The sequence below is a fragment of the Phasianus colchicus genome, chromosome 8 (assembly GCF_987193195.1).
Source record: "Phasianus colchicus chromosome 8, bPhaCol1.hap1.1, whole genome shotgun sequence".
Taxonomy (NCBI): Eukaryota; Metazoa; Chordata; class Aves; order Galliformes; family Phasianidae; genus Phasianus; species Phasianus colchicus.
The window spans coordinates 18,850,340-18,865,937 of NC_143443.1; the positions used below are offsets into that span (position 1 = coordinate 18,850,340).

At 40.0% G+C, this 15,598-nt stretch overlaps 2 protein-coding genes across 8 annotated transcripts in view; one reads left to right on the forward strand and one right to left on the reverse strand.

Annotated features, from left to right (window-relative positions):
- The window catches only part of ARHGAP22 (Rho GTPase activating protein 22), a 148,968-nt gene extending 133,652 nt beyond the window's left edge, over positions 1-15,316 (reverse strand). The window contains exons 1-2 of one of the 4 annotated variants that reach the window (XM_031607680.2): positions 15,067-15,316; positions 3,623-3,746 (exon numbers count right to left, since the gene is read on the reverse strand). In XM_031607680.2, the coding sequence (XP_031463540.2) occupies positions 3,623-3,656 (34 nt within the window). In that variant the 5' untranslated portion in view covers positions 3,657-3,746; positions 15,067-15,316. Of the gene's footprint in view, positions 1-3,622; positions 3,896-6,613; positions 6,680-15,066 lie in introns of those variants that run through there. The other 3 variants (XM_090145170.1, XM_090145172.1, XM_090145171.1) reach the window with 3 other exon arrangements.
- WDFY4 (WDFY family member 4) overlaps positions 3,960-15,598 on the forward strand; it is a 136,835-nt gene continuing 125,196 nt past the window's right edge. For 3 of the 4 annotated variants that reach the window (XM_090145165.1, XM_031607713.2, XM_090145166.1), the window contains exons 1-3: positions 7,477-7,540; positions 8,733-8,977; positions 13,264-13,471. The gene's annotated coding sequence lies outside the window, so the exon portion shown is untranslated. Of the gene's footprint in view, positions 4,077-7,476; positions 7,541-8,732; positions 8,978-13,263; positions 13,472-15,598 lie in introns of those variants that run through there. The other variant, XM_090145167.1, reaches the window with a different exon arrangement.

The window sequence follows — 15,598 nt, forward strand, 5'->3', positions numbered from 1 at the left end:
GAAACAGGCCCTAGTTCTGCTTTTAACTTTCTTTAATTCAGAGTGTAAATATTTAAGCATGAAACGTATTATGTGTAAAGGTAAATCCATTATGAATTTGAAGTTCTAAGATACAGCTGTGAAGTTTTGGCCTCTTAAGTAATGGAATGACGTAAAATAGATTATCAGAGTCAAATGTGTTTTGACACACCTTTCTGCTTTCAAATCTGTCTGGATTCAGCCAACCAGCTCCAAAATTATTAGGATGAAAATTGACAGATTATACAATCATGCATCGTTACTGCCATAAGAAAACAGTCAAAGTATAGGGTTATTCATGCTCCTGTAATCAAAGACCCCGCACTTCATTAAAAATATGACACCATTGCAAAACCACTGAATATTAAAGCTACCAGTCCTCACTGCAGACACATGAAGCTTACTTTGTACACGTGCACACTCCCAAAGGGGTATAATAATACTTTACCATCTAAATTTCCTCCTGGCAAGATTACTATATATCACTATTAGAAGTGTTTTATGTATGCTAAAGCCTTTTCATTAAAATTGGATTATGATGAGTTTGAGAGAAGGAAAAAAAGGATGAGAGAATGCCATTCTACTACAGGAATGCTGGAGGATACCTGAAGGAAAAAGTCTGCCCACAGCAGGCTAGCTAGCCAAAATGTTTCCCATCATCTTTTCTAGTCTTAATAGATGCATGAATGTGCAGCCAAACAGAGATAATAGATCAGAAGTGCAGACAATTCCATAATGTCAGGCACCCATGAGTAGAAATTCCCAGTGAGATGAGGTTTATTTTTTGTGCCTATACAACTGTGACAGCCTGTGCTGAAAACAGGAATAACGCAAGGAACTTACCACGTCAGCAGGCTAACCCTCTTGCTATGGAGGGCAATCCCATAACACCCATTGAAGAACAAATGCACAAGCTTGTGTGAAGTCTGGCTTTTAAATGGACATTTCCTTGTCCATTTAAATGCAACTCTCAGGTACGGTCTATTAAGAATTCCCAAGCCTACAAGCAAACGCTTTGCTTCATTTTTTCCAAATCATAAGAGCATTCCTTGAGACTGAAGGAGTCTGAAAACTGCTTTTCATGCTCTGCACACTTAAAGTTCTCTTGCCTCTGGAAGACAGCATTTCTGTGGAGCATCATGGTAAGTGACAGGAAAGAATGTGAAAATAGGAGATTCTGAAAGAAGTGACTGCAGTAGAAACAATCTTGGACTCTGTCAACTGCTGTATATAAGCCACTGTAAATGAAAAAAATAATGCAAAAGCCATTCAGGACTAACCAAGATGAACGCTTTTGCAGAAGGCTCATTTAGGCACATAAAGATTTTCAGTCTGTGAGATTTTACACCTTTCTAGGCCTTATGAAAACATGATCTACCCCTTGAATGCATGTGTCTGAGTTATAGATGGAATGGCAAGCTCCACATTATACTGACAGTTACTCAAGTAAAGCAAATATCTTTGTTCTCTACCATGCCTTTCGGAGATATTAAGATCTACACTCCAGATGTCAGGCTGAAGTCCAGACTCAACACTTTGAAAAGACTTAATGTCTTTAAACCCAGGACCTATTTGCACAGATGCAGGGAGCCTGAAGCAAATGCAGACATGGTTGCTTTAGCAATGCAAGCACAATAAATTTACCAAATACATCTCTAGGTTCAGTTTTATTATTGACTCCCCTCACACTTGAGTAAACTCACAGTTGGTATCCAGAGCATCCTTCCCCATCCCTTATCTTTATTGTCTGCCTACAGAAATCACACTGCCTCCCTTACAAGACTATGTCCTCACTGGCAGAGTTAACAGCTTGCCTCTATTTTGAAGTAAACAAAGCTCAAGCAGCATCTTGTAGATCTCCAGACTTTGTTGATACTCATTACCAGCAAAAGATGCTCACAGCCCCTTTCAGTACTTTATTTGCTCACCCTTTGCTACCTGAATATTCATTAACAATTCCAACAGAGAGTCCAGGGAGCATTAACTACCATTTTATATTCACACCTGTCTTGCAAGATGGAACACTTACCTCCAAGAGGAATTCAGCATCTTCAGCACTACTACTTAAGCACTACTTACTTACACAGCTCCTGTGAATAAGGGCTATGAAAAAGCCTTGCAGGATTAGACCCTGGTAACTACTGAAATAGCTTGCCAATGCTTTGCCAAGGCATTGTAGAAGTAGGAAAATTCCTTAAGTTTCAAAAGATGTCAAGATAACTCTTCCTGTGAGTTGTAAATTCATTTAGAAATTAAACTTATCACTGCACAATTAATGAACCAAACATATACTGCTATAAGTTGAAATTGAATCACAAAGGCATACTACAGTTTGTCCCCTGAGCATCAGTAATTCACAGTTATCTAGGATACCTGCCCCATAAGTAGACTACAATATATATATTTTCTTCTTGATTAATTAAAGAATGTGAAAGCACAGCCCATAGTTGTGAATGTTTGTGTACCCTGTCCTGCCAGAGTTCCTGTACTATTTTAGTCTCGTGAGCTAGCAATTGTCTCACCAGAGCATTAATAACACAGGAATGCTGGTTAGATATTAAGTATATTGAAGATTGGAAGATGATGCACCCCTTCGAAGGGGAATGGCAAAGTGGCAGCACCTACGAAAGACCTGCTGAACTGTTACAAAATCATGCAGCTTAAACAGAAGTACATATGAATTCATTGTGAGTAAGACTGTACATATACAATCCAGATGGCAGGAAGCCATCTAAGATACTGCTGTTTAATAGGCTGTTGGTAATTAAGGACTAATCAGAGTGAAACATCACTTTTACACACATGATCTGATGTGATATTCTGCTGAAAGAATCTGTCTCAGAACCACAGCAGCTGGAACCAGTGGCACTTTCCTATTTTATTACACCGGCATGGCTGAAGAAAAACCAAATCCTTACATACTCTTCTGACTGTATCTGCTTTAGCTCTGAAATGACATTAATCTGGTTCTGTTTCTGATGGGCAGGAAGATATCCTCCTGAGACTGCCATTAGACTGTGAACAGCAATGATGCTCAACAAATGCCATGCCAAGCAAGGAGCTGGTGCTGCAGCAGGAAATCACGCAGTACTTCGCCTGACACAGCATCACCTCCAGGAGAGCCAGAGAGGCACTGGTCGTGCCCAGCTCTACCTGGTCACTTTACAAACACACACTACAGCCTACAGGTCTGAATGATTGCTTTAAGCAGCTGCAGCAAACACAGGGCAGGTTTTCTTCCTTCCTTTGTTTTTGCCAGCAGCTCACACTGAGCTACTTTCCCCACCTTCTGCTTCCTGCCCTGTAGGAATTAAGCACACTGCTTCTCCAACATGCCGCAGGTAAACTTGTCACACCTGTCTCCAACCTCTACCAAGAATTTCAGCATTAGGAACACAACATTACCAACAACCACGGGGGTACGAAGACTCCATCAAGTCCCAGGATGGAATTCAATTTTTTGAATTATCCCTGCTGTGCTGCCCTGACATTGCAGACGACTCCTGCGAACAGGTCCCTTCCCTCTTACCCTACATTTCCCCCAGCCCTCCCCTCGACCGGGGGGGGGCCGGGAAGCGTCCCCCCCCTCGCCTGATGGACTCACCTCTCCTGGCCTGCCGGATCCTGGGGCTCAGCATGCTCCCGCCCGGCCGCCGCCCCGCGCATCGCCCGCCGTTCTCCGCCGCTGCACTCCCAGCTCTGCCTCAGGGGCGATGCTTCACGTGGGGCTAAATAAACCGTAATGCATTATTTATCTGGCCTCGAATTAATTCCCATCCAAACTAAGCATTAAGTGCCTCGGTAATTACTGCCGATAAATCACTAGCACGCAGACACGAGGGCTGGACCTGGCTCCTCCTCCTAATTGGTCGTGGATCAGTGTTATTAATATGCCTCTTTCAGGGAGCAGCGTTGATCCCGCATCCCCCTCTCTGCATCTTCCCCCTGTCGCGCTCAACAGACACTTCGATTCGACAAGCATCGGGAGCTGAATGTCTCCCAGCCCGAGCCAGGAGAAATAAGGGCACAAAGCACACGCCGAGGAGCTTGCGCATCTGGTAAGGTGGTGCCTCAGAAGAAATACAAAGTGTGCTGGTCCACAGGGCAGAGGCGTGCTAGGTTGCCTCTGAGAGCTGCCTGCAGGCAGCACACAGGGGCTGCAGCCCTTCTGGGTAGGGATTCTGACGAGAGCCGGGGAGCTGAGAGAAACGACAGTTAATGCAGGGAAGAAAAATAGCTCTTCCCTGTACTGGTGGGATGGGTACAAGGCAAAGACATCTACTGATCCTTCATCAGATTTTGTATTCCTTGCTAAGGTCTCCTTCACCTAGCTTTGGTAGGAGGCAAAGTTTGCAGTTCAGAATGCAGACAAAACAGTTAATGAAATAGTTAGATACTGTTAATTAATATACATAAGCTATAAATTGATAGCTGGATAATAATTGAATTGAACAGAATAATTGACACATCCTGTCCTTAGCCTGTTCATAGCATAATCACTTCCTGACAATCCCTCTCTCTTGTGTAGTATGCCTTTCTGCAGTATCGGAAAGTGGGTAAATATCTCCCTGGCAAGTGCATGCCCTGCAGGTTTGCATTGCTGAGTCGCATTGACAAAAACATCTGAGATTGGTGTCTTGCTGTTTTGCAAAGAAGATTCATCACATCTTGGATCTTGAATACTGGCCATATTATATCTCTAATAGTGAAAGAGGTTCTCTGGCCATCTATTGACTGTTGCAGGCTGCAGCAGTGGCTAAGATGCTTCAGACCCTTTCCTGCTTGTATGAAGTGCTGATCAAAGTAAATTTGTTGAGTTAATGATTGTTATCTCAGACTTACACACTGCTGAAGTGGGACGTGAACAGGTATCTTTGTTTAGGATACACATGCTCCTAAGTTTACCTCCACATTAATAATCTCTATTAACCAGGCTTCAGCATGGTGAAGAGAAGCACAGTAGTGATCTCTTTGGTGCCATATCCAGTAAGTGTCCTGACGCAGTTGGTATAGATGGTAAGAGCATGAACTGAGACAAGTTATATTTCTGGCTTCCTATACAGCCTCAGCTCCTAAATTAAAAGCAGTTCTCTTTCTTTCTCCATTTTTATTAGTTTTCCTTACCTAATTAAACACATCATTTTGCAACTTGATCAGGAAACCAAAAGTGTGTACAGTAACACATAACAAGAAATAGAGGTAGTTGATCTTTTTACCACGTAAATTTGTGACACTTCATCTAATTAAGTCACTGACCATGATATTTTGATTTCCTCTCTAGAAAGAACATTACACACATATATATACACACACATAAGAATAACTGATTATCATGTTCATGGCCAAGTTCAACCCTAAATGCTAGCTTTGAAATTTTTTGTTATTACGTGAAAACAAAGTAATCACCATAAACAGAAGCATTCTATTTACTCCTACTTGAAGTGTTTTGCTTTGACATAAACATTATCAGTACTTTTTTAAAGTAACTTTCAAAACAAACATTTCTTAAAGAGTTGAAAAATCCATACTTTTCACAGATTATAAGAAATTTGTATTTTATCCTCACCGCTGTACTATTTCAGGCAACTAAACTGTCAGGGAAAACAAAAACTATTACAGCTAGGAGAAAAAACAAGCTGTTTTCTGTAGCAAATAATTCTATTAATGATCATAGTGCCATACTCCAACAATTTAAAGAAGTATTTCCTGAAAGAAACACTGAGAATAGGTCCAACAGAAAGGTAACCCAACAAGTATCAGTAAAATACTAGAGCTTACAGGAATATTTAGTTACTGAAGTCTACATCACAGAATCATAGAATGGCCAGGGTTGGAAGGGACCTCAAGGATCATGAATCTCCAACCCCCCTGCCACATGCAGGGCCACCAACCTCCACACTCAATACTAGACCAGGCTGCCAGGGCCCCACCCAATCTAGCCTTGAACACTCCCAGGGATGGGATATCCACAACCTCTCTGGGCAGCCCGTTCCAGCACCTCACCACTTTCTGTGAAGAACTTCCTCCTGATATCCAACTTAAATCTTCCCTCCCTCAACTTAAAACCATTTCCCTTTGTCCTACAGTTATCAACCCTTTCAAACTGAAATTGAACTTATATTGAGTAAGATAGCTAGAGCAACAGATCTCAGCAATTTGCACGTCTTAGCTTTCCTGTGTACTTCAGAGTCTCTTCCCCTATCTAATTTCTTGTACCATTTGTCTCTGTGCTGTACCATCATCACAGAGTAACATCCCAGAACACCCTACTCTTGGAGTAGGTTTAGGGATGCATTGCCCAGTCTACACGTTGGTTCACCTGCAACCCAGATCACATTTCTACCTACATCTTTCCACACTGCTGCCAAATGCTCCTTCCATGCACATCTATACAAGTACGTATACAGCTGACTATATAAAAAGCCACTATTTAAAAGATAATTTAAAAGATAATGTAACAAAAAAAAATTAACAGGCAATTTAACTAAGCACCTATAACAATCAAAAAGATCAACGCTATAGAATAGTGTTACAGGAGATGCAAAGACAAGGAAACTAGAACAATAAAAAGGTATTACAAAGGAAAAACACTCACCCATCTTTAAAGATCTAGGCTCACAAAGGAAACTCCAGAAGGGAGAAATCCCCAGCTAGAAATCCTTCTATAGTGGCAGCAAGACCTCAAATGAGATCTAAGAGAAGTGCAGCCAGGCTCCACCCCTTCTGGTTACACAGCTGAATTGCTTTCACCTGCACTCCCAGGGCTGACCGGGTCTTTTCCCCAGGTGGTTCAGGCTGCGACTCAACAGTTACCATACAACATTTCTATTTCAAGCTTTCTGACTTAGATTTTTTTATTTTTATTTTTCCCAAATGTTTGTGATTTATACTAATTGTAACCTGAAAAATACAGAATAAGTTTGTCTTGCAGTTATAGGGTGCTGAAGTGCATTAATAGCCTTAGTGGCTTTGACCAGTCTCACCTGTGGCCTCCACCCCACATGCCCAGGAGCTCTATTTAAACTCAGGGTTGAAATTTTGTGTCATGATTAGGTTACAGAAGTACTGATTTGTAGTTTAGTTGTGATGCTGGAGTCTTAGCTAGTTTGGTTGCATGTCTTCCTAGTAATTATTACATAGCATTTGATTTTAGTAATCTTAATTGGAGCATAATTCTAACCATGATTTATGTGTGGGTGGCTTTCCTAGTCTACTCTTAGATATGCCTTATCAGCATGAACTTGTTTAATGATCTGGACTCTAATTTGAATCTATCATTTTAACATCTTATCTCAGGTAGTGTTGGGGCTAGATCCTGCCCAATTATGACCCTATACTGCTTTACTTTTTCCTTTCTCTTCCTTAGAGAACAAAAGGGCTGTTGCTTGTTCTTGCCATTTCTTATCTTGTTCTCTAACTAGGCTAAAGAGGAACTAGTTTACTATGACTCTTAAAAAATCTTAAAAAATTAGGGATGCTGTAGGATTGTAGGTATTAAGAATTTGTAATTGGATTAACTGAGGTAAGAGAGTCTTCCTGATGTCTTGAGATAACAATGTTAAGGTACTGACCTGTTGCTGGAAACTACTGATCTTACGGTTATGTTTTTACACTGGTCAAAATCTAGAATGGCTGTGTTACAAAGCAGTAACTATCTAGAGGGAGAGAAAAGAAGAATCAGCTGACTGAGGACTAGAGAAAAGCTATTATCTACTTCTTAATTGATGCTAAAAATAATTCATTAATTATTTGTCATCTGCTTGGAATGTAGAAAAACTTTTGTGTATGTCATACAAGTATTTACTACTGATTGCTTAACACATAACAAAGGCAGTTAACGTGGCCTAAGGGTTAGGAAACTTGAGTGAAGTGTAGAGGAAAGGCCTTCAGCTGTAATGCTGACTCATCTTCTGTGGTCACACACAAGACATTGAGCCCCTGGCCCTATCCACCTCCATGCAGTGTTTTGAAACTTGGGATTGGCAAGTACTATCTAAATGCAGAGGATGGTAATAAGTTATTGCAGGGGGGACACTCATCGAAGAAATGATTCATCTGCTGGCGCCAAGGCTGATGGCTGGAGGCTATGAAACATGTTGGGCTCTTGGGATGGAAGAGTGTGTGGGCCAGTGAAGTTACTGAATCTATGTGGGGGAATTGAATGGATCTCTATTTCCTTAGGCTGCATGCACAGCATGTTGTCACCCACCAATTACTGCAAGGCATATCCTGCTTTCCTCCTCCTCATCTTCTGCTACCATAGACAGGCCAAGGACTTGTTGTAACTGCTGATTGATATATTCTTCTTACTCATCAGGAAGATGGGTCTGGATCAAAGCCCAAGATCTAATCATCCTGGACTTTGGCAATATTGAAATACAGATCCAGTTTGTTTAGATTGCAACTTTTTTTTGTTAGAATCTCTTACTGTATAAAATTGAGTTTATGGAAAAGGGTCCAAAGAGCAAGAAAGACTATGGTGTGCATTTTCAGATCAATAACTGCTGTTGCATTGCCTTTACAAGGCAAGCCAGAATAATTGTATATATAGGAACTGGATAAAATCTCTTACTGAAGAGTAGGTTGTTAATAGATTTCAATTCAAGTATCTAATGACCGGAAGGGATTTCAGTTTGATATGTATGACCCTTGCTTCCAGGCTAATTGGTCACTTGTTCAAAACCTCTTGAAGATGTTTCCACCTGTTTTTCCAGGTGAAAATGATCACTGGTTATAATGGAAATACTGAGTCATGGCTTGAACCAGTGATTGAGCACCTGGTAGGAAGGCAGGGCTAGCCCAGCGGAGCGCAGGTGCAATTGAAGTATCTGAGTGACCAGAAGGAGTGAAGCCAGGATCCACCCCTTTCTAGATCTCATTTATGGGTTGGTAGTAAAAGGTAAGGGTATCTTATCTGGAGATCCCTGCCTATCTGAGGAGCTTACAACCCCTTCCAAAGGTAAGCAGTTTGTTTGTTTTTTTATCTTATTTCTGTGCCTACTGCTGTTATGTGTGAGTGGATCCTTCCTCACTGTGGCCTGGGACTTTACTGTGATGTTGTGCTTTCTAACTTGTTTTACTGATCTTTTAGCTCTTTGTGGTCAGAGCTTTTATTGGAGGTATTAGGAGACAGTAACAAATACTTTGACCATGAAGAGAATTCTTATTTTGCTTTAGAAATGGTCTTTTGTACATGGTAATCTGATAATGCATAATGGAGAATACTGCTGTGTAGACAGATCTACTCTGGAAAGAGCTGGAAACTCAAAGGTATTTCTGGGGAAAGATGATTAGCTCAGGAGAAACTCAAGTTCAGGGATTATGTATAGCCAAAAGATCAATGAAGCAATTCTTTTATGTTTAAGTTAAAATTCAGAGAACACACGAGTATAATGATACCTTGGGCTTCCTGGAGATAATGCTTCTGAGGAGACAGTAAGTATGCTCAAAAATTCTGGATTAAGAGAGGGCGGAAGTAATAGTATGACTCCGTGGAAGCATATTTAGTAATGAGGAATAAAATGGAGATGATATAAACAAGATTTAACTTTGAATGTTTTGCACAATAAAATTAGGTGATTTCTGGGTAACTTTATCAATCTTTTGCTGTCTGCTTCTTTCTATCTAGTCATGTTCCACAAATAGGTCAGGAACATTCATCTTTCATTTTAGGCTGTAAGAGTGCTTCTCAAGAGAGTAGCTACAATCTGAGGGAAGGCTGTAATACAACTATCAGAGATTTCAATGAGGCAAGAAGCTTACTAAGCAGACATAAACAGCTGAAGATGGCTTTCATTTTTCACTCCTCTGTAGTGATGAACACATGTAAAAGGAACTTATATACCTGCAAGATTTCTCCTACTGTAGCAACTACCTGAAAGCCATTTCACTTCATTTAAAAGTACGTCTCTTGAGTAGAAAGATTAGGTATTTTGCTGAAGTAACCTGCAAAAGCTTTTAGAGAATCATATAATATTCTTCATAGCAAATAAAGAATACCTAACTTGGTACTTTCTTGTTGGTTTTTTTTGTTTACTGATGAAAAATAATCAAAGATGCTAATAACATCATGGTCTCTGACCACATTGAATGTGCCCACTGTACTATTGAGAAGTAATATCTTTGATAGCAATTTCACATTTTCAACAAATATTATGCAAGAAAATGTGACAGAAGAACACCTAGATGACTTTGAATTATCTGAAAAAGGCTTCCAACTTTTTGCAATACACCTTCTTACACTGGAAACAAGCAAGGCTTAGATTATCAATGTAAAAACTCTTTAAAACAGTAAATTTCTCAAATCCAAGTCTCTAGACTTCTCTGAATATTACGGACTATGAGAAGAACCAAGTTCCCAGTTCTTAATTCCCATTGAATCTATTCTGAAGAATCTGGTAGCAGCCCACAGTCAGTTGGTTAAAGGATAGTTTCAAAGGTCAAGTAACAGAAATCTTTTCGGGAGTAGAGCTTAAAACAAAAAATGATTCCTGCAAGTTCTGGCTTAAAAACTTGGGCTGGAGACTGATGACAACTTTTTCAACAGATTGTGGGGCAGTACAGGAACAGATATCCACAAAACAAGTGTTCAGAATCTTTTGGGAAGTCTGGACTAGTCTAGTTTTTATGGTAGACCTGTTCCAGACAGAGAACTGGCCTAAGTGACCTCCAGAGCAATCTTCTGTCCACTATTTTTGTGTCTGTCTGCAAACCTGCTTTTGGTTGCTCTATCTGTTGCTCTAACAAAATGGTATGTTTCTTTTCAACCCTTGCTTTTCTGATGCTCTTGATCTAACAGACCTGCTACTGCAGTAAAACCTTTCAAAACAGGGAAATAGTAGATGAGGGTTTTTCCCTTATCATTGCCTCTTTCAAATATATTATTACTTTCTTGAAAATCTCTATGAAAAGAATTCTGAATTTCCCTGAACCAAAGCGTTTCTCTGCATTGTAATCAGGAAATTAATTGCCTAGCATGAAGTATGGGATTAGTGTAACTGAAATCATAACAGTCTGTTCATGTGCCCTGCATCAAAATACATGCTTATGTGACCTGCTAGGTCAGAAATCATTGGAATACAATGTGCTGTTTGAATTTTTGTATTCCATGAGCAAAGTCTGAAACTTCAGAGTGAAAAAAAAAAAAAAGATGAATTTAAATCTGGGCCAGATCTACTGTCTACCCTGAGTCTCTTGATTCTAATTGTATTGTCTACGTAGCTATGCATCCATTTGTAACTTAACATCAGTATGCTTCCAGATATCCCAACCAAATTTGTCTGTCCTGTTTTGATGTTTTTGGAGAAGGTGGGATGTGAAAGCTTGGCAGGATTATGTGTGTTTTTTTTAATTCGCTACTCTGTTCCTCTACAATTCCAGACCTTTCCTGCCCTTTTGACAGAAATATACTCTGCAGTTAGGAGCTGCAGGACCTCCTGAATCAGCTGTGTTAAAAAGCAATAACTTGGGCAATCACTTTTCCTATCTGTGGACCTAGAAGAAATGAGGTTCTTGATTCAGAGAGCAGATAGAGAAATGCGTTATTTAAACTTTAATGCTATCACTGCAGAATGGATTGTTTTTTCTTCCTTTTAGCAGAAGGAGCCAAAGAGCAGTGCATGCATATTTTAGACACTAGGGACTGAGATTGGCATCCTTGGGAACACATCTCTTCCTGCTATCTCAGGCAAAAATATAGTCATTTAGGCAGATCTGATTCAAACTGAAACTAAGGGAAAAACTGGAGGCTACGTGAAAAAATGAAGTGAGCTAAAATGAAGTGAGAAGTTATATTGTTTTAACACTGATACTTTTATCTATTTCAAATCATCTTAAGCAGAGGTGAGGAAAATAAGTTAAAATTGAATTATAATTTTTAATGACTTCTGAATTCAGATCTTGGAGGCCCAAGTAATATTCTTGGCGCTCTCACTGCTTGGCATTGTGGCCCTGGGCACGTCACTTCAGTTTTAAATGTCTCTGTTTTCCAATATGCGAATTGGAGACTGTAATACTGACTATTCAAACTATAATTTTTTTTTTTCAAGATGCATAGAAGAAAAATGGGTTTAAAACAAGTACTCCTACTTACTAAGCAGAAGTGTCACCTGAAAATTTCTCCCTCTATACACTTCTAGGTCAAAATTTAATTGGAAAAATGTGAAAAGCTTTTTTTTTTCTCAAATAACAGTATCAGTGTTTCTGGGCAGGCTATCATTTAGGGTTAATGTTCTTATAAAATTAGCATTCAGTTTAGAGCAGATATAGTTCTAATAAAAGTGCTCTAATTTTGATAATCAATATCTCTTTTCCAAGGATTACTTTTTCCTGGAAGATGACACAGCTTTCCTTTTCTGTCCCCAATATCAGCATGTGCAGCAGACCTATTTGATCTATCTAGCTGTGTATTTATATGAATCTCTTCTCAAATACAATCTCTTGTGTGGGTTGTTCGTGTTTATATACTCAAACAGCTGCAGTGTAATGAGTCTGCAGAGAAATAACACACTTGAAAACTGGGAATATCATAGCACAAAGAAGTATGGTCCTAAATCCTCAGGACGATTGTTCCTAAGGTTGTGTTACTGTAGGGCATTCACAGCTTGTAATGAAATGATGTACACTGTAAATGGTACTACTGAATTTACATAATCAGACCTGAACTGCTCATTGCAGTTGTGTGAAGAGGAATTTTTTTTTAAGAACAACTAAAGAAACCTCCAAAAGCACAGTCATGATTTTAAAGTGCTCCAAATGACGTTTGTCACAGGATACTCTGTTTTATGTGATGATTTATTTAGCCTTGCTTACATTATTATTTGATGTTTAAATGCAGAATGCCTTTTCAAAACAATGTTGCTAGGGTTTTTTTTAAAGTATTTTTTTGGGGGGGGGAGAGGAAGATCCTCCTTTCTTTTAGATGCCCCTGATTATTTTTTTCTCTGAAGCTATTTGCCAAAGCTGATCAAGTGTAGAAGTAATTAGCTTCTGCACCAAGCTCCGTTCTTTACTCACAATCTTTTACATGCTCTGCTGCATGCTCACAGCTTCTGTGCCCCCAGAATAGGAAGGTCAAAAGAAACCACTGTGATCCAAGAGGGTGCCCAACTGAAACCTGTCCGTTCCAAAGAGTGGCAGGAATATGAAAGTATAATCCTATAAATGCTCAAATTGCCAAAAGTAAATTCAGGAAATAAAACTGCTATGTTTTGTGCCATAATGTATGCTTTTATCTCGTTATTTAAGGACCGAGTAAAAACAATGAAAGCTGTAAGGATAGCTGCTTTGCAAGAGCAGACCTTGAAAGCCCTTCTGCTGTACTGCCACCTGGTGACGCTCGAAGGGGAAGGTGCCAACGCCGATTCTTAGAATGTTCTAAGGCTGCTGATGCTACGTCTGAGACGCACCACCTGGGTAACGTCTGAAGATGGGTTGGGAGCCAAAAGGCAGTGAGGTATCGTTTCATATTTACAGTCTGTATGAACGAAATAGCTGCGTGGGAAAGGAAGAGCTCTGAATCTCTAGCGGGAATGTCTGTATGGGTGAAAGGCAGGCTGTTTGAATTTTTCATCTTTATTCTTATCTGAGTAAAGGGAAAAAAAAAAGGTTTAATGGAAATGATAAAGGATAAGAACTTAAATAGAAATAAAAATACCGCTATATCCTGGCCTAGCCAGGATGATGATTAATCGTGCATCCGGTTTCAGGTTCTTTCGGATGCGTCCCATCGCTGAGCTACTCCTCCATCTGTGGAGGCTAAGACATGAGTAATGGGACTGACTGGCCAGGTTTTGTTACGTTGATGCTGGTAACTCTATCAGTGCTCTGAAGGTAGATTCTGGGACTTTGTTGGTGCATAGTTTACATGAAGAAGAGACAAACCTTGCAGGATTATATGCTGAATGCATGTTTATTCCCCACTTTCACAAGGTAAACCTTAGAACATTGTGCTTTCTTCAAGAGACAGACAACTCCAAATCCCTCTACTCTTTGTATAATGAATGACAGACGCACTGAGCTACGAAACAATTGTTTTAAGTTTCACCTCGAGGCTGCTGTCTCTTTGTGCAGCATAACAGCTCTTATTACCGAGTAAGACTTCTTAGACCTCCATGAGAGCCCTGCCACTTCCATTTACATAGGGAGGCAATTCTTCCAAGCAGAGAAAGCCCCAGAGACCCATTGTCTGGACTGGCATCCTAATTCACAGCCTTTCAGAAGGAATTTGCTCGGCTATTGTCTCTGAACTACTCTCCATCCTGGAAAAGTAGGTAGTATAGCAAAAGGGATTCCTATCTGACAGATAGCTCCTGAAGATCCTGTTGCACTTCTTCTTGTGGTGAACCTCTATGTAAGGTAGATTCTTCTACCAGTTCCTCCTCAGCTCAACGTGGCAGCAGTCTCTGCTACTAACTGTGAGCTGTGCTTTCAGGTTCTGATGAATACACTAAGATTAAAAAAAAAAAAAGTACAACTAATGACTAGTTTCTTACTGACTTCTTTTTTTTAACAGAATATTTCAACGTGTATAGCACCAGGCTTTCACTCCAGCTCTAATATTATCTCTGTTACTGAGTAGCAGAAGCAGCAATTTTCTGTACCATTATAGATTATCTGTAGAAAAGAAACAGCTAGTAGAATCTGGCTATAAATTAAGCAGAGCTTCTTTGATTTATTTTTTCCCCTCTTATATACTGGCCTAGAACAATCACCTGAACACCCTAAAAGCAGTTCTTCCTTAGGAAAAGATTAAAACACGTTTCCCAAAGAGCTACATAGCTTCAAAGATAGTTTTTAAGTGTATCAGGTAGCAAACCTTATGTTCCTATCAGTTTCTTTCCTCTGCTTCTGCTCTGAACTATGTAGGACAGCAAAAGCTAGCAACCAGGTGTAATTGTGGTATTAACTTTGTAAGTAAGGAAGTAAAAAGTGGAGAAGACACATGAGTCTACTTCAAAGAGCTAGAAGAACATTTGTAGAAAAGCCAGGCTTATCCATGAATAGGGTCTGACAGCTCATTAAACACGCTCATTAGCTATTTGAAGGTACCTGAGTAGTTATCACTGTGGGAAAGCAGTCCTCCTGGATGCAGAATCCCTCTGGGAGTACAGTTTACAGGAGAGCAAGGTCAGGAGCAGTAGTTTATAGATAGAATTGGGAGCTACAAAAAGGGGGGGAAAATGTTGTTAGCAGGGGACTAGTCAGAGGTGGAAAATGTCTACTCTCACATGCATTGCAAGGATTTTGTTTAATTGGCTTAACCTGACCTTCAGGCTTCCTGTTTCTTCTGACAAAAAGGGCTGCTGCAGGCTGTGCAGAGAGAGAACGGGGGTGTTAAAAAGGAAGTAGGGTACATTTCTGAGACTTCAAGTGGTGTTCTCAAGAGGCTTTGGTGCCGATTCTCCAGGGTGAGAGGAGTAAACCTTCTCAGGAAACAGCTCATGAACAATGTTTTTGTCTGTCTCAGACTGTTGTTTTCCAATGAGTGGTCAAGTCTAACTTCCTGTTTCGTAAGTGGTTTGCTGCATGATTTCTACAGCATGATCCTTTAATTTGAATATTCATAATCCTGAAAAAAATT